Source organism: Pelodiscus sinensis, chromosome 6 (genome assembly GCF_052426305.1).
Source record: "Pelodiscus sinensis isolate ZL-2025 chromosome 6, ASM5242630v1, whole genome shotgun sequence".
Lineage (NCBI taxonomy): Eukaryota > Metazoa > Chordata > Testudines > Trionychidae > Pelodiscus > Pelodiscus sinensis.
In genome coordinates, this window is record NC_143057.1 from 131,771,953 (window position 1) to 131,795,760 (window position 23,808).

Genomic DNA, 23,808 nt, shown 5'->3' on the forward strand with positions numbered 1-23,808 from the left:
CCCTGCGCCGTGAGAGTATCCCCGGCCCCGGGCGCTGTCCCTGCCGCTCGCCTGCGCCGTGAGAGTATCCCCGGCCCCCGGGCGCTGTCCCTGCCACTCGCCCTGCGCCGTGAGAGTATCCCGGGCCCCGGGCGCTGTCCCTGCCGCTCGCCTGCGCCGTGAGAGTATCCCCGGGTGCTGTCCCTGCCCTCGCCCTGCGCCGTGAGAGTATCCCCGGGTGCTGTCCCTGCCCTCGCCCTGGGCCGTGAGAGTATCCCCGGGCGCTGTCCCTGCCACTCGCCTGCGCCGTGAGAGTATCCCCGGCCCCCGGGAGCTGTCCCTGCCACTCGCCCTGCGCCGTGAGAGTATCCCCGGCCCCGGGCGCTGTCCCTGCCGCTCGCCTGCGCCGTGAGAGTATCCCCGGCCCCCGGGCGCTGTCCCTGCCACTCGCCCTGCGCCGTGAGAGTATCCCGGGCCCCGGGCGCTGTCCCTGCCGCTCGCCTGCGCCGTGAGAGTATCCCCGGCCCCGGGCGCTGTCCCTGCCACTCGCCTGCGCCGTGAGAGTGTCCCTGGCCCCGAGCGCTGTCCCTGCCGCTCGCCTGCGCCGTGAGAGTATCCCCGGCCCCGGGCGCTGTCCCTGCCACTCGCCTGCGCTGTGAGAGTATCCCTGGCCCCGAGCGCTGTCCCTGCCGCTCGCCTGCGCCGTGAGAGTATCCGTGGCCCCGAGCGCTGTCCCTGCCGCTCGCCTGCGCCGTGAGAGTATCCCTGGCCCCGAGCGCTGTCCCTGCCGCTCGCCTGCACCGTGAGAGTATCCCTGGCCCCGAGCGCTGTCCCTGCCGCTCGCCTGCGCCGTGAGAGTATCCCCGGGCGCTGTCCCTGCCGCTCGCCTGCGCCGTGAGAGTATCCCCGGCCCCCGGGCGCTGTCCCTGCCACTCGCCTGCGCCGTGAGAGTATCCCCGGCCCCGGGCGCTGTCCCTGCCACTCGCCCTGCGCCGTGAGAGTATCCCCGGCCCCGGGCGCTGTCCCTGCCACTCGCCCTGCGCCGTGAGAGTATCCCCGGCCCCGGGCGCTGTCCCTGCCACTCGCCTGCGCCGTGAGAGTATCCCCGGCCCCGGGCGCTGTCCCTGCCTCTCGCCCTGCGCCGTGAGAGTGTCCCTGGCCCCGAGCGCTGTCCCTGCCGCTCGCCTGCGCCGTGAGAGTGTCCCTGGCCCCGGGCGCTGTCCCTGCCGCTCGCCTGCGCCGTGAGAGTATCCCCGGCCCCGGGCGCTGTCCCTGCCACTCGCCCTGCGCCGTGAGAGTATCCCCGGGCGCTGTCCCTGCCCTCGCCCTGCGCCGTGAGAGTATCCCCGGCCCCGGGCGCTGTCCCTGCCCTCGCCCTGCGCCGTGAGAGTATCCCCGGCCCCGGGCGCTGTCCCTGCCCTCGCCCTGCGCCGTGAGAGTATCCCCGGGCGCTGTCCCTGCCACTCGCCCTGCGCCGTGAGAGTATCCCCGGGCGCTGTCCCTGCCGCTCGCCTGCGCCGTGAGAGTGTCCCTGGCCCCGAGCGCTGTCCCTGCCGCTCGCCTGCACCGTGAGAGTATCCCCGGCCCCGGGCGCTGTCCCTGCCACTCGCCCTGCGCCGTGAGAGTATCCCCGGCCCCGGGCGCTGTCCCTGCCCTCGCCCTGGGCCGTGAGAGTATCCCCGGGCGCTGTCCCTGCCCTCGCCCTGCGCCGTGAGAGTATCCCCGGCCCCGGGCGCTGTCCCTGCCCTCGCCCTGCGCCGTGAGAGTATCTCCGGCCCCGGGTGCTGTCCCTGCCCTCGCCCTGCGCCGTGAGAGTATCCCCGGGCGCTGTCCCTGCCACTCGCCCTGCGCCGTGAGAGTATCCCCGGCCCCGAGCGCTGTCCCTGCCCTCGCCCTGCGCCGTGAGAGTATCCCCGGCCCCGAGCGCTGTCCCTGCCCTCGCCCTGCGCCGTGAGAGTATCCCCGGCCCCGGGCGCTGTCCCTGCCCTCGCCCTGCGCCGTGAGAGTGTCCCCGGCCCCGGGCGCTATCCCTGCCACTCGCCCTGCGCCGTGAGAGTATCCCCGGGCGCTGTCCCTGCCCTCGCCCTGCGCCGTGAGAGTATCCCCGGCCCCGGGCGCTGTCCCTGCCCTCGCCCTGCACCGTGAGAGTATCCCCGGGCGCTGTCCCTGCCGCTCGCCTGCGCCGTGAGAGTATCCCCGGGCGCTGTCCCTGCCGCTCGCCTGCGCCGTGAGAGTATCCCCGGGCGCTGTCCCTGCCCTCGCCCTACGCCGTGAGAGTATCCCCGGGCGCTGTCCCTGCCCTCGCCCTGCGCCGTGAGAGTATCCCCGGCCCCGGGCGCTGTCCCTGCCCTCGCCCTACGCCGTGAGAGTATCCCCGGCCCCGGGCGCTGTCCCTGCCACTCGCCTGCGCCGTGAGAGTATCCCCGGCCCCGGGCGCTGTCCCTGCCACTCGCCCTGCGCCGTGAGAGTATCCCCGGCCCCGGGCGCTGTCCCTGCCCTCGCCCTGCGCCGTGAGAGTATCCCCGGGCGCTGTCCCTGCCCTCGCCCTGCGCCGTGAGAGTATCCCCGGCCCCGGGCGCTGTCCCTGCCCTCGCCCTGCGCCGTGAGAGTATCCCCGGCCCCGGGCGCTGTCCCTGCCCTCGCCCTGCGCCGTGAGAGTATCCCCGGGCGCTGTCCCTGCCCTCGCCCTGCGCCGTGAGAGTATCCCCAGCCCCGAGCGCTGTCCCTGCCCTCGCCCTGCGCCGTGAGAGTATCCCCGGGCGCTGTCCCTGCCGCTCGCCTGCGCCGTGAGAGTATCCCCGGGCGCTGTCCCTGCCCTCGCCCTGCGCCGTGAGAGTATCCCCGGGCGCTGTCCCTGCCCTCGCCCTGCGCCGTGAGAGTATCCCCGGGCGCTGTCCCTGCCGCTCGCCTGCGCCGTGAGAGTATCCCCGGGCGCTGTCCCTGCCCTCGCCCTACGCCGTGAGAGTATCCCCAGCCCCGAGCGCTGTCCCTGCCCTCGCCCTACGCCGTGAGAGTATCCCCGGCCCCGGGCGCTGTCCCTGCCACTCGCCCTGCGCCGTGAGAGTATCCCCGGCCCCGGGCGCTGTCCCTGCCACTCGCCCTGCGCCGTGAGAGTATCCCTGGCCCCGGGCGCTGTCCCTGCCACTCGCCCTGCGCCGTGAGAGTGTCCCCGGCCCCGGGCGTTGTCCCGGCCGCTCGCCTGCGCCGTGAGAGTATCCCCGGCCCCGGGCGCTGTCCCTGCCCTCGCCCTGCGCCGTGAGAGTATCCCCGGCCCCGGGCGCTGTCCCTGCCCTCGCCCTGCGCCGTGAGAGTATCCCCGGGCGCTGTCCCTGCCACTCGCCCTGCGCCGTGAGAGTATCCCCGGCCCCGGGCGCTGTCCCTGCCCTCGCCCTGCGCCGTGAGAGTATCCCCGGGCGCTGTCCCTGCCACTCGCCCTGCGCCGTGAGAGTATCCCCGGCCCCGGGCGCTGTCCCTGCCACTCGCCCTGCGCCGTGAGAGTATCCCCGGGCGCTGTCCCTGCCCTCGCCCTGCGCCGTGAGAGTATCCCCGGCCCCGGGCGCTGTCCCTGCCCTCGCCCTGCGCCGTGAGAGTATCCCCAGGCGCTGTCCCTGCCCTCGCCCTGCGCCGTGAGAGTATCCCCGGGCGCTGTCCCTGCCCTCGCCCTGCGCCGTGAGAGTATCCCCGGGCGCTGTCCCTGCCCTCGCCCTGCGCCGTGAGAGTATCCCCGGCCCCGGGCGCTGTCCCTGCCCTCGCCCTGCGCCGTGAGAGTATCCCCGGCCCCGGGCGCTGTCCCTGCCCTCGCCCTGCGCCGTGAGAGTATCCCCGGCCCCGGGCGCTGTCCCTGCCCTCGCCCTGCGCCGTGAGAGTATCCCCGGGCGCTGTCCCTGCCACTCGCCCTACGCCGTGAGAGTGTCCCTGGCCCCGAGCGCTGTCCCTGCCGCTCGCCTGCGCCGTGAGAGTATCCCCGGCCCCGGGCGCTGTCCCTGCCACTCGCCTGCGCCGTGAGAGTATCCCCGGCCCCGGGCGCTGTCCCTGCCGCTCGCCTGCGCCGTGAGAGTATCCCCGGCCCCGAGCGCTGTCCCCGCCGCTCGCCTGCGCCGTGAGAGTATCCCTGGCCCCGAGCGCTGTCCCTGCCGCTCGCCTGCGCCGTGAGAGTATCCCCGGGCGCTGTCCCTGCCGCTCGCCTGCGCCGTGAGAGTATCCCCGGCCCCGGGCGCTGTCCCTGCCACTCGCCCTGCGCCGTGAGAGTATCCCCGGCCCCGGGCGCTGTCCCTGCCCTCGCCCTGCGCCGTGAGAGTATCCCCGGCCCCGGGCGCTGTCCCTGCCCTCGCCCTGCGCCGTGAGAGTATCCCCGGCCCCGGGCGCTGTCCCTGCCCTCGCCCTGTGCCGTGAGAGTATCCCCGGGCGCTGTCCCTGCCACTCGCCTGCGCCGTGAGAGTATCCCCGGCCCCGGGCGCTGTCCCTGCCACTCGCCCTGCGCCGTGAGAGTATCCCCGGGCGCTGTCCCTGCCGCTCGCCTGCGCCGTGAGAGTATCCCCGGCCCCGGGCGCTGTCCCTGCCCTCGCCCTGCGCCGTGAGAGTATCCCCGGCCCCGGGCGCTGTCCCTGCCCTCGCCCTGCGCCGTGAGAGTATCCCCGGCCCCGGGCGCTGTCCCTGCCCTCGCCCTGGGCCGTGAGAGTATCCCCGGACGCTGTCCCTGCCCTCGCCCTGCGCCGTGAGAGTATCCCCGGCCCCGGGCGCTGTCCCTGCCCTCGCCCTGCGCCGTGAGAGTATCCCCGGGCGCTGTCCCTGCCACTCGCCCTGCGCCGTGAGAGTATCCCCGGGCGCTGTCCCTGCCGCTCGCCTGCGCCGTGAGAGTGTCCCTGGCCCCGAGCGCTGTCCCTGCCGCTCGCCTGCGCCGTGAGAGTATCCCCGGCCCCGGGCGCTGTCCCTGCCACTCGCCCTGCGCCGTGAGAGTATCCCCGGGCGCTGTCCCTGCCCTCGCCCTGCGCCGTGAGAGTATCCCCGGCCCCGGGCGCTGTCCCTGCCCTCGCCCTGCGCCGTGAGAGTATCTCCGGCCCCGGGTGCTGTCCCTGCCCTCGCCCTGCGCCGTGAGAGTATCCCCGGGCGCTGTCCCTGCCACTCGCCCTGCGCCGTGAGAGTATCCCCGGCCCCGAGCGCTGTCCCTGCCCTCGCCCTGCGCCGTGAGAGTATCCCCGGCCCCGAGCGCTGTCCCTGCCCTCGCCCTGCGCCGTGAGAGTATCCCCGGCCCCGGGCGCTGTCCCTGCCCTCGCCCTGCGCCGTGAGAGTGTCCCCGGCCCCGGGCGCTGTCCCTGCCACTCGCCCTGCGCCGTGAGAGTATCCCCGGGCGCTGTCCCTGCCCTCGCCCTGCGCCGTGAGAGTATCCCCAGCCCCGAGCACTGTCCCTGCCCTCGCCCTGCGCCGTGAGAGTATCCCCGGGCGCTGTCCCTGCCGCTCGCCTGCGCCGTGAGAGTATCCCCGGGCGCTGTCCCTGCCCTCGCCCTACGCCGTGAGAGTATCCCCCGGCGCTGTCCCTGCCCTCGCCCTGCGCCGTGAGAGTATCCCCGGCCCCGGGTGCTGTCCCTGCCCTCGCCCTACGCCGTGAGAGTATCCCCGGCCCCGGGCGCTGTCCCTGCCACTCGCCTGCGCCGTGAGAGTATCCCCGGCCCCGGGCGCTGTCCCTGCCACTCGCCCTGCGCCGTGAGAGTATCCCCGGCCCCGGGCGCTGTCCCTGCCCTCGCCCTGCGCCGTGAGAGTATCCCCGGCCCCGGGCGCTGTCCCTGCCCTCGCCCTGCGCCGTGAGAGTATCCCCGGCCCCGGGCGCTGTCCCTGCCCTCGCCCTGCGCCGTGAGAGTATCCCCAGCCCCGAGCGCTGTCCCTGCCCTCGCCCTGCGCCGTGAGAGTATCCCCGGGCGCTGTCCCTGCCGCTCGCCTGCGCCGTGAGAGTATCCCCGGGCGCTGTCCCTGCCCTCGCCCTACGCCGTGAGAGTATCCCCAGCCCCGAGCGCTGTCCCTGCCCTCGCCCTACGCCGTGAGAGTATCCCCGGCCCCGGGCGCTGTCCCTGCCACTCGCCCTGCGCCGTGAGAGTATCCCTGGCCCCGGGCGCTGTCCCTGCCACTCGCCCTGCGCCGTGAGAGTATCCCTGGCCCCGGGCGCTGTCCCTGCCACTCGCCCTGCGCCGTGAGAGTGTCCCCGGCCCCGGGCGTTGTCCCGGCCGCTCGCCTGCGCCGTGAGAGTATCCCCGGCCCCGGGCGCTGTCCCTGCCCTCGCCCTGCGCCGTGAGAGTATCCCCGGCCCCGGGCGCTGTCCCTGCCCTCGCCCTGCGCCGTGAGAGTATCCCCGGGCGCTGTCCCTGCCACTCGCCCTGCGCCGTGAGAGTATCCCCGGCCCCGGGCGCTGTCCCTGCCCTCGCCCTGCGCCGTGAGAGTATCCCCGGGCGCTGTCCCTGCCACTCGCCCTGCGCCGTGAGAGTATCCCCGGCCCCGGGCGCTGTCCCTGCCCTCGCCCTGCGCCGTGAGAGTATCCCCGGGCGCTGTCCCTGCCACTCGCCCTGCGCCGTGAGAGTATCCCCGGGCGCTGTCCCTGCCCTCGCCCTGCGCCGTGAGAGTATCCCCGGGCGCTGTCCCTGCCCTCGCCCTGCGCCGTGAGAGTATCCCCGGCCCCGGGCGCTGTCCCTGCCCTCGCCCTACGCCGTGAGAGTATCCCCGGGCGCTGTCCCTGCCGCTCGCCTGCGCCGTGAGAGTATCCCCGGCCCCGGGCGCTGTCCCTGCCGCTCGCCTGCGCCGTGAGAGTATCCCTGGCCCCGAGCGCTGTCCCTGCCGCTCGCCTGCGCCGTGAGAGTATCCCCGGCCCCGGGCGCTGTCCCTGCCACTCGCCCTGCGCCGTGAGAGTATCCCCGGCCCCGGGCGCTGTCCCTGCCCTCGCCCTGCGCCGTGAGAGTATCCCCGGCCCCGGGCGCTGTCCCTGCCCTCGCCCTGCGCCGTGAGAGTATCCCCGGCCCCGGGCGCTGTCCCTGCCCTCGCCCTGCGCCGTGAGAGTATCCCCGGCCCCGGGCGCTGTCCCTGCCACTCGCCTGCGCCGTGAGAGTATCCCCGGCCCCGGGCGCTGTCCCTGCCACTCGCCCTGCGCCGTGAGAGTATCCCCGGGCGCTGTCCCTGCCGCTCGCCTGCGCCGTGAGAGTATCCCCGGCCCCGGGCGCTGTCCCTGCCCTCGCCCTGCGCCGTGAGAGTATCCCCGGGCGCTGTCCCTGCCCTCGCCCTGCGCCGTGAGAGTGTCCCTGGCCCCGAGCGCTGTCCCTGCCGCTCGCCTGCGCCGTGAGAGTATCCCCGGGCGCTGTCCCTGCCCTCGCCCTGCGCCGTGAGAGTGTCCCTGGCCCCGGGCGCTGTCCCTGCCCTCGCCCTGCGCCGTGAGAGTATCCCCGGGCGCTGTCCCTGCCCTCGCCCTGCGCCGTGAGAGTATCCCCGGCCCCGGGCGCTGTCCCTGCCACTCGCCCTGCGCCGTGAGAGTATCCCCGGGCGCTGTCCCTGCCCTCGCCCTGCGCCGTGAGAGTATCCCCGGCCCCGGGCGCTGTCCCTGCCCTCGCCCTGCGCCGTGAGAGTATCCCCGGCCCCGGGCGCTGTCCCTGCCCTCGCCCTGGGCCGTGAGAGTATCCCCGGGCGCTGTCCCTGCCCTCGCCCTGCGCCGTGAGAGTATCCCCGGCCCCGGGCGCTGTCCCTGCCCTCGCCCTGCGCCGTGAGAGTATCTCCGGCCCCGGGTGCTGTCCCTGCCCTCGCCCTGCGCCGTGAGAGTATCCCCGGCCCCGGGCGCTGTCCCTGCCCTCGCCCTGCGCCGTGAGAGTGTCCCCGGCCCCGGGCGTTGTCCCGGCCGCTCGCCTGCGCCGTGAGAGTATCCCCGGCCCCGGGAGCTGTCCCTGCCCTCGCCCTGCGCCGTGAGAGTATCCCCGGCCCCGGGCGCTGTCCCTGCCACTCGCCCTGCGCCGTGAGAGTATCCCCGGGCGCTGTCCCTGCCCTCGCCCTGCGCCGTGAGAGTATCCCCGGCCCCGGGCGCTGTCCCTGCCCTCACCCTGCGCCGTGAGAGTATCCCCGGCCCCGGGCGCTGTCCCTGCCCTCGCCCTGCGCCGTGAGAGTGTCCCCGGCCCCGGGCGCTGTCCCTGCCACTCGCCCTGCGCCGTGAGAGTATCCCCGGGCGCTGTCCCTGCCCTCGCCCTGCGCCGTGAGAGTATCCCCGGCCCCGGGCGCTGTCCCTGCCCTCGCCCTGCGCCGTGAGAGTATCCCCGGCCCCGGGCGCTGTCCCTGCCACTCGCCCTGCGCCGTGAGAGTATCCCCGGCCCCGGGCGCTGTCCCTGCCCTCGCCCTGCGCCGTGAGAGTATCCCCAGCCCCGGGCGCTGTCCCTGCCCTCGCCCTGCGCCGTGAGAGTATCTCCGGGCGCTGTCCCTGCCGCTCGCCTGCGCCGTGAGAGTATCCCCGGGCGCTGTCCCTGCCCTCGCCCTACGCCGTGAGAGTATCCCCAGCCCCGAGCGCTGTCCCTGCCCTCGCCCTACGCCGTGAGAGTATCCCCGGCCCCGGGCGCTGTCCCTGCCGCTCGCCTGCGCCGTGAGAGTATCCCCGGCCCCCGGGCGCTGTCCCTGCCCTCGCCCTGCGCCGTGAGAGTATCCCCGGCCCCGGGCGCTGTCCCTGCCCTCGCCCTGCGCCGTGAGAGTATCCCCGGCCCCGGGCGCTGTCCCTGCCCTCGCCCTGCGCCGTGAGAGTATCCCCGGCCCCGGGCGCTGTCCCTGCCACTCGCCCTGCGCCGTGAGAGTATCCCCGGCCCCGGGCGCTGTCCCTGCCCTCGCCCTGCGCCGTGAGAGTATCCCCGGCCCCGGGCGCTGTCCCTGCCCTCGCCCTGCGCCGTGAGAGTATCCCCGGCCCCGGGCGCTGTCCCTGCCCTCGCCCTGCGCCGTGAGAGTATCCCCGGCCCCGGGCGCTGTCCCTGCCCTCGCCCTGCGCCGTGAGAGTATTCCCGGGCGCTGTCCCTGCCCTCGCCCTGCGCCGTGAGAGTATCCCCGGGCGCTGTCCCTGCCCTCGCCCTGCGCCGTGAGAGTATCCCCGGCCCCGGGCGCTGTCCCTGCCCTCGCCCTGCGCCGTGAGAGTATCCCCGGCCCCGGGCGCTGTCCCTGCCCTCGCCCTGCGCCGTGAGAGTATCCCCGGGCGCTGTCCCTGCCGCTCGCCTGCGCCGTGAGAGTATCCCCGGGCGCTGTCCCTGCCCTCGCCCTACGCCATGAGAGTATCCCCGGCCCCGGGCGCTGTCCCTGCCCTCGCCCTGCGCCGTGAGAGTATCCCCGGCCCCGGGCGCTGTCCCTGCCACTCGCCCTGCGCCGTGAGAGTATCCCCGGCCCCGGGCGCTGTCCCTGCCCTCGCCCTGCGCCGTGAGAGTGTCCCCGGCCCCGGGCGCTGTCCCTGCCCTCGCCCTGCGCCGTGAGAGTATCCCCGGCCCCGGGCGCTGTCCCTGCCCTCGCCCTGCGCCGTGAGAGTATCCCCGGCCCCGGGCGCTGTCCCTGCCCTCGCCCTGCGCCGTGAGAGTATCCCCAGCCCCGGGCGCTGTCCCTGCCCTCGCCCTGCGCCGTGAGAGTGTCCCCGGCCCCGGGCGTTGTCCCGGCCGCTCGCCTGCGCCGTGAGAGTATCCCCGGCCCCGGGCGCTGTCCCTGCCCTCGCCCTGCGCCGTGAGAGTATCCCCGGCCCCGGGCGCTGTCCCTGCCCTCGCCCTGCGCCGTGAGAGTATCCCCGGCCCCGGGCGCTGTCCCTGCCCTCGCCCTGCGCCGTGAGAGTATCCCCGGCCCCGGGCGCTGTCCCTGCCCTCGCCCTGCGCCGTGAGAGTATCCCCGGGCGCTGTCCCTGCCGCTCGCCTGCGCCGTGAGAGTATCCCCGGCCCCAGGCGCTGTCCCTGCCACTCGCCTGCGCCGTGAGAGTATCCCCGGCCCCCGGGCGCTGTCCCTGCCACTCGCCTGCGCCGTGAGAGTATCCCCGGCCCCGGGCGCTGTCCCTGCCACTCGCCCTGCGCCGTGAGAGTATCCCCGGCCCCGGGCGCTGTCCCTGCCACTCGCCTGCGCCGTGAGAGTATCCCCGGCCCCGGGCGCTGTCCCTGCCACTCGCCCTGCGCCGTGAGAGTGTCCCTGGCCCCGAGCGCTGTCCCTGCCGCTCGCCTGCGCCGTGAGAGTGTCCCTGGCCCCGAGCGCTGTCCCTGCCGCTCGCCTGCGCCGTGAGAGTATCCCCGGCCCCGGGCGCTGTCCCTGCCACTCGCCCTGCGCCGTGAGAGTATCCCCGGCCCCGGGCGCTGTCCCTGCCCTCGCCCTGCGCCGTGAGAGTATCCCCGGGCGCTGTCCCTGCCACTCGCCCTGCGCCGTGAGAGTATCCCCGGCCCCGGGCGCTGTCCCTGCCACTCGCCCTGCGCCGTGAGAGTATCCCCGGCCCCGGGCGCTGTCCCTGCCCTCGCCCTGCGCCATGAGAGTGTCCCCGGCCCCGGGCGCTGTCCCTGCCCTCGCCCTGCGCCGTGAGAGTATCCCCAGGCGCTGTCCCTGCCCTCGCCCTGCGCCGTGAGAGTATCCCCGGGCGCTGTCCCTGCCCTCGCCCTGCGCCGTGAGAGTATCCCCGGGCGCTGTCCCTGCCCTCGCCCTGCGCCGTGAGAGTATCCCCGGCCCCGGGCGCTGTCCCTGCCCTCGCCCTACGCCGTGAGAGTATCCCCGGGCCCGGGCGCTGTCCCTGCCCTCGCCCTGCGCCGTGAGAGTATCCCCGGCCCCGGGCGCTGTCCCTGCCCTCGCCCTGCGCCGTGAGAGTATCCCCGGCCCCGGGCGCTGTCCCTGCCCTCGCCCTGCGCCGTGAGAGTATCCCCGGCCCCGGGCGCTGTCCCTGCCCTCGCCCTGCGCCGTGAGAGTGTCCCCGGCCCCGGGCGCTGTCCCTGCCCTCGCCCTGCGCCATGAGAGTATCCCCGGGCGCTGTCCCTGCCACTCGCCCTGCGCCGTGAGAGTATCCCCGGGCGCTGTCCCTGCCCTCGCCCTGCGCCGTGAGAGTATCCCCGGGCGCTGTCCCTGCCCTCGCCCTGCGCCGTGAGAGTATCCCCGGGCGCTGTCCCTGCCCTCGCCCTGCGCCGTGAGAGTATCCCCGGCCCCGGGCGCTGTCCCTGCCACTCGCCCTGCGCCGTGAGAGTATCCCCGGCCCCGGGCGCTGTCCCTGCCACTCGCCCTGCGCCGTGAGAGTATCCCCGGGCGCTGTCCCTGCCACTCGCCCTGCGCCGTGAGAGTATCCCCGGCCCCGGGCGCTGTCCCTGCCACTCGCCCTGCGCCGTGAGAGTATCCCCGGGCGCTGTCCCTGCCCTCGCCCTGCGCCGTGAGAGTATCCCCGGGCGCTGTCCCTGCCCTCGCCCTGCGCCGTGAGAGTATCCCCGGGCGCTGTCCCTGCCCTCGCCCTGCGCCGTGAGAGTATCCCCGGGCGCTGTCCCTGCCCTCGCCCTGCGCCGTGAGAGTATCCCCGGGCGCTGTCCCTGCCCTCGCCCTGCGCCGTGAGAGTATCCCCGGGCGCTGTCCCTGCCCTCGCCCTGCGCCGTGAGAGTATCCCCGGCCCCGGGCGCTGTCCCTGCCCTCGCCCTGGGCCGTGAGAGTATCCCCGGGCGCTGTCCCTGCCCTCGCCCTGCGCCGTGAGAGTATCCCCGGGCGCTGTCCCTGCCCTCGCCCTGCGCCGTGAGAGTATCCCCGGCCCCGGGCGCTGTCCCTGCCACTCGCCTGCGCCGTGAGAGTATCCCCGGGCGCTGTCCCTGCCCTCGCCCTGCGCCGTGAGAGTGTCCCCGGCCCCGGGCGCTGTCCCTGCCCTCGCCCTGCGCCGTGAGAGTATCCCCGGGCGCTGTCCCTGCCCTCGCCCTGCGCCGTGAGAGTATCCCCGGCCCCGGGCGCTGTCCCTGCCCTCGCCCTGCGCCGTGAGAGTATCCCCGGCCCCGAGCGCTGTCCCTGCCCTCGCCCTGCGCCGTGAGAGTATCCCCGGACGCTGTCCCTGCCCTCGCCCTACTCCTGCCCTCTCTGTGCAGGGGATCCCGCGGATACGGATTACACGGCCGTGGGCTGCGCCGTCACCACCATCTCTTCCAACCTGACCGAGATGTCCAAGGGCGTCAAGCTGCTGGCTGCGCTCATGGAGGACGAAGGGGGGAACGGGCGGCAGCTGCTGCAGGCAGCCAAGAACCTGGCCAGCGCCGTCTCCGACCTGCTGAAAACTGCGCAGCCCGCCAGTGTGGAGGTGTGTGGGGCGAGGGTGGGGGTGATATGGGAACAGTGGGGCGGGGGCGATGTTTGGGCAGGGGTGTGGAGAGGGCGATGGGACGGGGGATGATTTGGGGACAGTGGGGGGGATGGGGGTTGATGTGGGGCAGAGAGAGCGATGTTTGGGCAGGGGGGCGGAGGGGGCGTTGGGGGACAATGGGGCGGAGGGGGCGATGGGGGGGCAGTGGGGCGGTGAGGGCGATGGGGGGGCAGTGGGGCGGAGGGGGCGATGTGGGGGTGGGGGCGATGGGGCGGTGAGGGCGATGGGGCAGTGGGGCAAAGGGGGCGATGTGGGGGCGGGGGCGATGGGGCGGTGAGGGCGATGGGGGGGCAGTGGGGCGGAGGGGGCGCTGTTTGGATGGGGGTGGAGGGGGTGTTGGGGGGCAGTGGGGCCGAGGGGGCGATGTTTAGATGGGGGTGATGGGGGGGCAGTGGGGCGGAGGGGGCGATGTGGGGGTGGGGGTGATGGGGGGGCAGTGGGGCGGAGGGGGCGATGTGGGGGTGGGGGCGATGGGGGGGCAGTGGGGCCGAGGGGGCGATGGGGGGGCAGTGGGGCGGAGGGGGCGCTGTTTGGACGGGGGTGGAGGGGGCGTTGGGGGGCAGTGGGGCCGAGGGGGCGATGTTTAGATGGGGGTGATGGGGGGGCAGTGGGGCCGAGGGGGCGATGTTTGGACGGGAGCGATGTGGGGGCAGTGGGGCGGAGGGGGCGTTGGGGAGCAGTGGGGCCGAGTGGGCGATGTGGGAGCGGGGGTGATGGGGGGGCAGTGGGGGCGAGGGGGCGATGGGGGGGCAGTGGGGCGTGGAGGGGGCGTTGGGGGACAGTGGGGCCGAGTGGGCGATGTGGGGGTGGGGGCGATGGGGGGGCAGTGGGGCCGAGGGGGTGATGTGGGGGCGGGGGCGATGGGGGGGCAGTGGGGCGGAGAGGGCGATGGGGGGGCAGTGGGGCCGAGGGGGTGATGTGGGGGCGGGGGCGATGGGGGGGCAGTGGGGCCGAGGGGGCGATGTGGGGGCGGGGGCGATGGGGGGGGCGGGGGCGATGGGGGGCAGTGGGGCGTGGAGGGGGCGTTGGGGGACAGTGGGGCCGAGTGGGCGATGTGGGGGCGGGGGCGATGGGGGGGCGGGGGCGATGGGGGGGCAGTGGGGCGTGGAGGGGGCGTTGGGGGACAGTGGGGCCGAGTGGGCGATGTGGGGGCGGGGGCGATGGGGGGGCAGTGGGGCCGAGGGCGATGGGGGGGCAGTGGGGCCGAGGGGGCGATGGGGGGCCGAGGGGGCGATGGGGGGGCGGGGGCGATGGGGGGGCAGTGGGGCGTGGAGGGGGCGTTGGGGGACAGTGGGGCCGAGTGGGCGATGTGGGGGCGGGGGCGATGGGGGGGCAGTGGGGCCGAGGGGGCGATGGGGGGGCGGGGGCGATGGGGGGGCAGTGGGGCCGAGGGGGCGATGGGGGGGCGGGGGCGATGGGGGGGGCAGTGGGGCCGAGGGGGCGATGTGGGGGCGGGGGCGATGGGGGGGCAGTGGGGCCGAGGGGGCGATGGGGGGGCGGGGGCGATGGGGGGGCAGTGGGGCCGAGGGGGCGATGGGGGGGCGGGGGCGATGGGGGGGGCAGTGGGGCCGAGGGGGCGATGTGGGGGCAGGGGCGATGGGGGGGCGGGGGCGATGGGGGGGCGGGGGCGATGGGGGGGGCAGTGGGGCCGAGGGGGCGATGGGGGGGCGGGGGCGATGGGGGGGCAGTGGGGCCGAGGGGGCAATGTGGGGGTGGGGGCGATGGGGGGGCAGTGGGGCCGAGGGGCTCAGAGCCGGCTGACCAGGCTCGGTTCCCTGCAGCCGCGCCAGACCCTACTGCAGGCGGCCGGCGCCGTGGGCCAGACCAGCGGGGAGCTGCTGCAGCAGATCGGCGAGAGCGACACGGACCCCCGGTTCCAGGTGAGCGGGGCCAGGCCTGGCCCGGGGGGCAGACCGGGCCTGGGGGGGGGGCAGGGCCCCTCCTGCCCCAGCCCGGCCCCACGGCGTAACGCTTCTTCTCTTGTGGATTCCTGCGCAGATCCTAGGCAGCCGCCGCGCTCGGACCCTGCCCGCCTCAGAGCCAGCGACGGTAAAGAGGGGCTGAGCGCAGCGCTCCCCCCAGGCGGGGCCGCCCTCGGCCGCACGATCCGCTGGGCTCTGGGGACGGGAGCTGCCCCCCGCTTCTCCTGGAACTCAATCTCGGAAGTTCATACACTCGGGTCACTCCGCTCCTGAGAGCCCCGGGGCTCTGCCCCGCGCCCCCAAACCCAGCCCCGTGCCCCGCGGCTCTGCCCCGCGCCCCCAAACCCAGCCCTGTGCCCCGCGGCTCTGCCCCCCGCCCCCAAACCCAGCCCCGTGCCCCGCGGCTCTGCCCCCCGCCCCCAAACCCAGCCCCGTGCCCCGCGGCTCTGCCCCGCGCCCCCAAACCCAGCCCCGTGCCCCGCGGCTCTGCCCCGCGCCCCCAAACCCAGCCCCGTGCCCCGCGGCTCTGCCCCGCGCCCCCAAACCCAGCCCCGTGCCCCGCGGCTCTGCCCCCCGCCCCCAAACCCAGCCCCGTGCCCCGCGGCTCTGCCCCGCGCCCCCAAACCCAGCCCTGTGCCCCGCGGCTCTGCCCCGCGCCCCCAAACCCAGCCCTGTGCCCCGCGGCTCTGCCCCGCGCCCCCAAACCCAGCCCCGTGCCCCGCGGCTCTGCCCCCCGCCCCCAAACCCAGCCCCGTGCCCCGCGGCTCTGCCCCGCGCCCCCAAACCCAGCCCTGTGCCCCGCGGCTCTGCCCCGCGCCCCCAAACCCAGCCCTGTGCCCCGCGGCTCTGCCCCGCGCCCCCAAACCCAGCCCTGTGCCCCGCGGCTCTGCCCCCCGCCCCCAAACCCAGCCCCGTGCCCCGCGGCTCTGCCCCGCGCCCCCAAACCCAGCCCTGTGTCCCCGGGGCTCTGCCCCGCGCCCCCAAACCCAGCCCTGTGCCCCACGACTCTGCCCCGCGCCCCCAAACCCAGCCCTGTGTCCCCGGGGCTCTGCCCCGCGCCCCCAAACCCAGCCCTGTGCCCCACGACTCTGCCCCGCGCCCCCAAACCCAGCCCTGTGTCCCCGGGGCTCTGCCCCGCGCCCCCAAACCCAGCCCTGCGCCCCGCGGCTCTGCCCCGCGCCCCCAAACCCAGCCCTGTGCCCCGCGCCTCTGCCCCGCGCCCCCAAACCCAGCCCTGTGTCCCCGTGGCTCTGCCCCGCGCCCCCAAACCCAGCCCTGTGTCCCCGGGGCTCTGCCCCGCGCCCCCATACCCAGCCCCGTGCCCCGCGGCTCTGCCCCGCGCCCCCATACCCAGCCCCGTGCCCCGTGGCTCTGCCCCGCGCCCCCAAACCCAGCCCCGTGCCCCGCGGCTCTGCCCCGCGCCCCCAAACCCAGCCCCGTGCCCCCAAACCCAGCCCTGTGCCCCACGACTCTGCCCCGCGCCCCCAAACCCAGCCCTGTGCCCCCAAACCCAGCCCTGTGCCCCGCGGCTCTGCCCCGCGCCCCCAAACCCAGCCCTGTGCCCCGCGGCTCTGCCCCGCGCCCCCATACCCAGCCCCGTGCCCCACGGCTCTGCCCCGCGCCCCCAAACCCAGCCCCGTGCCCCGCGGCTCTGCCCCACGCCCCCAAACCCTGCCCCGTGTCTCTGCCCCGCGCCCCCAAACCCAACCCTGTGTCCCCGCGGCTCTGCCCTGCGCCCCCAAACCCAACCCTGTGTCCCCGCGGCTCTGCCCCGCGCCCCCAAACCCAGCCACGTGCCCCGCGGCTCTGCCCCGCACCCCCAAACCCAGCCCCGTGGCTCTGCCCCACGCCCCCAAACCCAGCCCCGTGCCCCGCGGCTCTGCCCTGCGCCCCCAAACCCAGCCCTGTGTCCCCGGTGCCCCGCGGCTCTGCCCTATGCCCCCAAACCCAGCCCTGTGTCCCCGGTGCCCCGCGGCTCTGCCCTACGCCCCCAAACCCAGCCCTGTGTCCCCGGGGCCCCGTGGCTCTGCCCTGCGCCCCCAAACCCAGCCCTGTGTCCCCGGGGCTCCGCGGCTCTGCCCTGTGCCCCGCGGCTCTGCCCTGTGCCCCCAAATCCCCCCCATTTCCCCCTCTGCTCCTGTGCACCCCCTCACGGCACTGCCCTGTGTTAAGGAGTGAGGGGGTCACCGGGCCCTGCGTCCCCAGCCGGCAGATAGGACAGGAGGGTTCCGGGTTCCCAGGGACACAGCATAGCTCAGGGACCAGGAGCAATCTGTACAGTCCAGCTTGGGGATCGGGGGGCCCAGAAGCAGGGCCCCTGCCCGGCCCCCCCAGCCGTCTAGGCATCCCCGCCCCCTCCCTTGGCGCAGTGTCAGCTGACTGAATTCTCCACCAGCCGGCCTGGGCCACCCCTGCTCCCGTGGCGCTCCCGGCCGTTCCTGCTGTGCTCTCGGGCCCAGACGGCATGCTGAGCCCCGCTGCTGGCGCCCGCCGTGGGGTGGGGAGGGCTGAGGCTGCGAGCAGCTCGGGAAGAGCTGGACCGGGAGCCCGCAGGGCCAGGCCTGAGCGCCCCTCGCAGGCCCTGGTCTGCGCTGCGGGCCGAGGGGCCAGGCGCCGGGATGGGCTCCGGTCAGACGCACCCAGGGCAGCTGTGCAGAGTCCTGGTCCCCAGCCTGCGCCCCGCCCCGGCAGCCAGACCCGAGTGTATCCGCTTCCCGCCTCTGCGCTCCTGTCAGGTTGATTTGGGGGGCTGGGCCGGCGGCGCTTGGTGCATGCCCTCTCCTGCCTGTGATTGGGGCTGGTGCTGGTGGCGGGACTGTCCGGGGAAGTGGCCTCTGCTGGCAGCAGGCTGAGGCACGAGGGAGGTCAGGCCTAGCAGGGCCGAGCTGTGCGGGGCAGTGTGCTGGGTGGTATGGCTGGGAGGGGGCTCTGTGGCCGGAGGGCCCCGGTGGGAAGCGGCGCCGGAGCTGGAGGGGGCCGGTGGGAGATGGCAACGGGGCACCAGGCCCGGAGGAGGCTGGTGGGAGGTGGCGGCAGGGCGCTGGGGCCAGAGGAGGCTGGTGGGAGGCGGTGCTGGGGCGCTGCAGCCGGAGGGCGCCGGAGCTGGTGGGAGGTAGGAGGTGGCGGCAGGGCGCCGGTGCCGGAGGAGGCTGGTGGGAGGCGGTGCTGGGGCGCTGCAGCCGGAGGGCGCCGGGGCCGGTGGGAGGTGGCAGCAGGGCGCCGGGGCCGGAGGAGGCTGGTGGGAGGCGGTGCTGGGGCGCTGCAGCCGGAGGGCGCCGGGGCCGGTGGGAGGTGGCAGCAGGGCGCCGGGGCCGGAGGAGGCTGGTGGGAGGCGGTGCTGGGGCGCTGCAGCCGGAGGGCGCCGGGGCCGGTGGGAGGTGGCAGCAGGGCGCCGGGGCCGGAGGAGGCTGGTGGGAGGCGGTGCTGGGGCGCTGCAGCCGGAGGGCGCCGGGGCCGGTGGGAGGTGGCAGCAGGGCGCTGGGGCCGGAGGAGGCTGGTGGGAGGCGGTGCTGGGGCGCTGCAGCCGGAGGGTGCCGGGGCCGGTGGGAGGTGGTGGCAGGGCGCCGGGGCCAGAGGAGGCTGGTGGGAGGCGGTGCTGGGGCGCTGCAGCCGGAGGGCGCCGGAGCTGGTGGGAGGTAGGAGGTGGCGGCAGGGCGCCGGGGCCGGAGGAGGCTGGTGGGAGGCGGTGCTGGGGCGCTGCAGCCGGAGGGCGCCGGGGCCGGTGGGAGGTAGGAGGTGGCGGCAGGGCGCCGGGGCCGGAGGAGGCTGGTGGGAGGCGGTGCTGGGGCGCTGCAGCCGGAGGGCGCCGGGGCCGGTGGGAGGCGGGAGGCGGTGGCAGGGCGCCGGGCCCGGAGGAGGCTGGTGGGAGGTGGCCGCAGGGCGCCGGGGCCAGAGGAGGCTGGTGGGAGGCGGTGCTGGGGCGCTGCAGCCGGAGGGCGCCGGGGCCGGTGGGAGGCGGGAGGCGGTGGCAGGGCGCCGGGCCCGGAGGAGGCTGGTGGGAGGTGGCCGCAGGGCGCCGGGGCCGGAGGAGGCTGGTGGGAGGCGGTGCTGGGGCGCTGCAGCCGGAGGGCGCCGGAGCCGGTGGGAGGTGGGAGGCGGCGGCAGGGCGCCGGGGCCGGAGGAGGCTGGTGGGAGGCGGTGCTGGGGCGCTGCAGCCGGAGGGCGCCGGGGGCCGGTGGGAGGTGGCAGCAGGGCGCCGGGGCCGGAGGAGGCTGGTGGGAGGCGGTGCTGGGGCGCTGCAGCCGGAGGGCGCCGGGGCCGGTGGGAGGTGGCAGCAGGGCGCTGGGGCCGGAGGAGGCTGGTGGGAGGCGGTGCTGGGGCGCTGCAGCCGGAGGGTGCCGGGGCCGGTGGGAGGTGGTGGCAGGGCGCCGGGGCCAGAGGAGGCTGGTGGGAGGCGGTGCTGGGGCGCTGCAGCCGGAGGGTGCCGGGGCCGGTGGGAGGTGGGAGGTGGCGGCAGGGCGCTGGGGCCAGAGGAGGCTGGTGGGAGGCGGTGCTGGGGCGCTGCAGCCGGAGGGCGCCGGGGCCGGTGGGAGGTAGGAGGTGGCGGCAGGGCGCCGGGGCCGGAGGAGGCTGGTGGGAGGCGGTGCTGGGGCGCTGCAGCCGGAGGGAGGTAGGAGGTGGCGGCAGGGCGCCGGGGCCAGAGGAGGCTGGTGGGAGGCGGTGCTGGGGCGCTGCAGCCGGAGGGCGCCGGGGCCGGTGGGAGGCGGGAGGCGGTGGCAGGGCGCCGGGCCCGGAGGAGGCTGGTGGGAGGTGGCGGCAGGGCGCCGGGGCCGGAGGAGGCTGGTGGGAGGCGGTGCTGGGGCGCTGCAGCCGGAGGGCGCTGGAGCCGGTGGGAGGTAGGAGGTGGCGGCAGGGCGCCAGGGCCGGAGGAGGCTGGTGGAAGGCGGTACTGGGGCGCTGCAGCCGGAGGGCGCCGGAGCCGGTGGGAGGTGGGAGGCGGCGGCAGGGCGCCGGGGCCAGAGGGCGCCGGAGCCGGTGGGAGGTGGGAGGCGGCGGCAGGGCGCCGGGGCCGGAGGAGGCTGGTGGGAGGCGGTGCTGGGGCGCTGCAGCCGGAGGGCGCCGGAGCCGGAGCCGGTGGGAGGTGGGAGGCGGCGGCAGGGCGCCGGGGCCGGAGGAGCCTGGTGGGAGGCGGTGCTGGGGCGCTGCAGCCGGAGGACGCCGGAGCCGGTGGGAGGTAGGAGGTGGCGGCAGGGCGCCGGGGCCGGAAGAGGCTGGTGGGAGGCGGTGCTGGGGCGCTGCAGCCGGAGGGCGCCGGAGCCGGTGGGAGGTGGGAGGCGGCGGCAGGGCGCCGGGGCCGGAGGAGGCTGGTGGGAGGCGGTGCTGGGGCGCTGCAGCCGGAGGGCGCCGGAGCCGGTGGGAGGTGGGAGGTGGCGGCAGGGCGCCGGGGCCGGAGGAGCCTGGTGGGAGGCGGTGCTGGGGCGCTGCAGCCGGAGGGCGCCGGAGCCGGTGGGAGGTAGGAGGTGGCGGCAGGGCGCCTGGGCCGGAGGAGGCAGGTGGGAGGCGGTGCTGGGGCGCTGCAGCCGGAGGGAGGTAGGAGGTGGCGGCAGGGCGCCGGGGCCGGAAGAGGCTGGTGGGAGGCGGTGCTGGGGCGCTGCAGCTGGAGGGCGCCGGAGCCGGTGGGAGGTAGGAGGCGGCGGCAGGGCGCCGGGGCCGGAGGAGGCTGGTGGGAGGCGGTGCTGGGGCGCTGCAGCCGGAGGGCGCCGGAGCCGGTGGGAGGTAGGAGGTGGCGGCAGGGCGCCGGGGCCGGAGGAGGCAGGTGGGAGGCGGTGCTGGGGCGCTGCAGCCGGAGGGAGGTAGGAGGTGGCGGCAGGGCGCCGGGGCCGGAAGAGGCTGGTGGGAGGCGGTGCTGGGGCGCTGCAGCCGGAGGGCGCCGGAGCCGGTGGGAGGTGGGAGGCGGCGGCAGGGCGCCACTGGGAGCGTGTTCTGCGTGTCAGTGGGCCCAGTGGCTCTGCCACGTGGCGCGCGAGGCTGGAGCGTGCGGTGCCGCGGTGCCGCGGGGCGGGTGACGGTCTAAAGCGGGTGGTGTCGTTCTCCGCTGCGCGTGGAGGGCGCTGGTAGGAGGCAGTGCTGGGGCGCCAGGGCTGGTTGGGGCCTGCGCTGACCCTCTGTCCCCCCCCCCAGGACATGCTCATGCAGCTGGCCAAGGCCGTGGCCAGTGCAGCCGCCGCGCTGGTCCTGAGAGCCAAGAACGTGGCCCAGAAGACGGAGGACTCGGCCCTGCAGACGCAGGTGATCGCGGCTGCCACGCAGTGCGCCCTCTCCACCTCCCAGCTGGTGGCCTGCACCAAGGTACGTGCTGGATCCCTCCCCTGCCCCCCCACTGCTCTCCCTGGGAGGCGGAGAATGATGCTGGCAGGGGCCGTGTTAACTCTGCGCCGCTGGGCTGGGCCGGCCCGGGCCCGGGTGCGTAAGGGGCTGGGCAGATGTGGGGCTGGGCGGGCGCGTAAGGGGGCAGGTGGGCACGTGTGGGGCTGGGCGGGCGTACGGCCGGGTGGGCGCGTGAGGGGGCGGGGCAGATGGGGGGCCGAGTGGGAATGTGAGGGGGCGGGTGCAGGGCCAGGCGGGCACGTGAAGTGGCTGGGCAGATGCAGGGCCGGGCGGGCGCACGAGGGGGCGGGGCAGATGGGGGGGGCCGAGTGGGAATGTGAGGGGGCAGATGCGGGGCCGGGCGGGCACACGAGGGGGCGGGGCAGATGGGGGGGGCCGAGTGGGAATGTGAGGGGGCAGATGCGGGGCCGGGCGGGCGCACGAGGGGGCGGGGCAGATGGGGGGGGCCGAGTGGGAATGTGAGGGGGCAGATGCGGGGCCGGGCGGGCGCACGAGGGGGCGGGGCAGATGGGGGGGGGCCGAGTGGGAATGTGAGGGGGCAGATGCGGGGCCGGGCGGGCGCACGAGGGGGCGGGGCAGATGGGGGGGCCGAGTGGGAATGTGAGGGGGCAGATGCGGGGCCGGGCGGGCACAGAGGGGGCGGGGCAGATGGGGGGGGCCGAGTGGGAATGTGAGGGGGCAGATGCGGGGCCGGGCGGGCGCACGAGGGGGCGGGGCAGATGGGGGGGGCCGAGTGGGAATGTGAGGGGGCAGATGCGGGGCCGGGCGGGCGCACGAGGGGGCGGGGCAGATGGGGGGGGCCGAGTGGGAATGTGAGGGGGCAGATGCGGGGCCGGGCGGGCACACGAGGGGGTGGCCAAATGCGGGGCCAGCGGGCGCAGGGCGGGGGCAGGGGGCAGAGGGGGGGCGGGGCAGGTGGGGGGGGGGCGCCGCGAGGGGGCGGGGCAGAAGGGGGCGGGGCAGGGACGGGGGGCGGGCGGGCGCGAGGGGGCGGGGCGCGGGGCCGGGCGGGCACATGAGGGCGCTGGGCAAATGCGGGGCCGAGTGGGCGGGGGCGGGCGGGGCCGGGTGCGCGAGGGGGCGGGGCAGATGCCGGGGGCGGGGCAGATGCGGGGCTGAGCGGGCGCGCGAGGGGGCGGGGCAGATGCCGGGGGCGGGGCAGATGCGGGGGGCTGAGCGGGCGCGCGAGGGGGCGGGGCAGATGCGGGGGCCAATTGGGCGGCGCGAGGGGGCGGGGCAGACGGCCGGGGGCGGGGCAGGATGCGGGGGGCCGGAGCCGGGCGCGCGAGGGGGCGGGGCAGATGGGGGGCCAAGTGGGCGCGCGGCGGGGCGGGGCAGATGCCGGGGGCGGGGCAGATGCGGGGGGCCGAGGGGCGCCCGAGGGGTGGGGCAGAGGCGGGGCCGAGTGGGCGCCCGAGGGGGCGGGGCAGAGGCGGGGCCGGGTGGGCGCCCGAGGGGGCGGGGCAGAGGCGGGGCCGAGTGGGCGCCCGAGGGGGCGGGGCAGAGGCGGGGGGCCGGGCGGGCGCCCGAGGGAGCGGGGCCGACGCGGGGCCGGGCCCCTAAGAGGACTCTGGTCTCTCCTCTCCTGCAGGTGGTGGCTCCCACGATCAGCTCCCCGGTGTGCCAGGAGCAGCTGGTGGAGGCCGGGAAGCTGGTGGCCAAGGCGGCCGAGGGCTGCGTGGAGGCCTCGCAGGCGGCCACGGAGGACGAGCAGCTGCTGAAGCAGGTGGGGGTGGCGGCCACGGCGGTGACGCAGGCCCTCAACGACCTGCTGCAGCACATCAAGCAGCAGGCCACCGGCGGGCAGCCCCTCGGCCGCTACGACCAGGCCACCGACACCATCCTCAACGTCACCGAGAACATCTTCAGCTCCATGGGCGACGCAGGTGGGCCGGGGGAGCGCGGCGTGGGCGGTGCCGCCTGGGCATGGAGCGCTCCAGTGGGCACGAGCTGCCCCTGCCCTGCTTCCTGGGCATGCAGGGGGAGGGAAGGGCAGGGACTGCGTCAGCCCCTGCGCGGGTGGGAGGGGGCGATTGATCCTGCCCCGGCCCCTGCGGGGATACAAGGGGGCGATTGATCCTGCCCCGGTCCCTGCGGGGATACGAGGGGGCGATTGATCCTGCCCCGGTCCCTGCGGGGATACGAGGGGGCGATTGATCCTGCCCCGGTCCCTGCGGGGATACGAGGGGGCGATTGATCCTGCCCCGGTCCCTGCGGGGATACGAGGGGGCGATTGATCCTGCCCCGGTCCCTGCGGGGATACGAGGGGGCGATTGATCCTGCCCCGGTCCCTGCGGGGATACGAGGGGGCGATTGATCCTGCCCCGGTCCCCGCGGGGATACGAGGGGGCGATTGATCCTGCCCCGGTCCCCGCGGGGATACGAGGGGGCGATTGATCCTGCCCCGGTCCCCGCGGGGATACGAGGGGGCGATTGATCCTGCCCCGGTCCCCGCGGGGATACGAGGGGGCGATTGATCCTGCCCCGGTCCCTGCGGGGATACGAGGGGGCGATTGATCCTGCCCCGGTCCCCGCGGGGATACGAGGGGGCGATTGATCCTGCCCCGGTCCCCGCGGGGATACGAGGGGGCGATTGATCCTGCCCCGGTCCCCGCGGGGATACGAGGGGGCGATTGATCCTGCCCCGGTCTCTGCGGGGATACGAGAGGGCGATTGATCCTGCCCCCGGTCCCTGCGGGGATACGAGGGGGCGATTGATCCTGCCCCGGTCCCCGCGGGGATACGAGGGGGCGATTGATCCTGCTCCGGTCCCTGCGGGGATACGAGGGGGCGATTGATCCTGCCCCGGTCCCCGCGGGGATACGAGGGGGCGATTGATCCTGCCCCGGTCCCCGCGGGGATACGAGGGGGCGATTGATCCTGCACCGGTCCCTGCGGGGATACGAGGGGGCGATTGATCCTGCCCCGGTCCCCGCGGGGATACGAGGGGGCGATTGATCCTGCCCCGGTCCCAGCGGGGATACGAGGGGGCGATTGATCCTGCCCCGGTCCCTGCGGGGATACGAGGGGGCGATTGATCCTGCCCCGGTCCCCGCGGGGATACGAGGGGGCGATTGATCCTGCCCCGGTCCCCGCGGGGATACGAGGGGGCGATTGATCCTGCCCCGGTCCCTGCGGGGATACGAGGGGGCGATTGATCCTGCCCCGGTCCCCGCGGGGATACGAGGGGGCGATTGATCCTGCCCCGGCCCCTGCGGGGATACGAGGGGGCGATTGATCCTGCCCCGGTCCCTGCGG

At 76.4% G+C, this 23,808-nt stretch overlaps 1 protein-coding gene across 1 annotated transcript in view; it reads left to right on the plus strand.

Annotated features, from left to right (window-relative positions):
* The window catches only part of TLN1 (talin 1), a 215,220-nt gene that overhangs the window by 65,003 nt on the left and 126,409 nt on the right, over nucleotides 1-23,808 (plus strand). Inside the window, 5 exon segments of the mRNA XM_089779522.1 lie at nucleotides 12,030-12,238; nucleotides 14,083-14,181; nucleotides 14,300-14,350; nucleotides 20,344-20,511; nucleotides 22,142-22,436. Of these exon segments, the coding sequence (XP_089635648.1) occupies nucleotides 12,030-12,238; nucleotides 14,083-14,181; nucleotides 14,300-14,350; nucleotides 20,344-20,511; nucleotides 22,142-22,436 (822 nt within the window).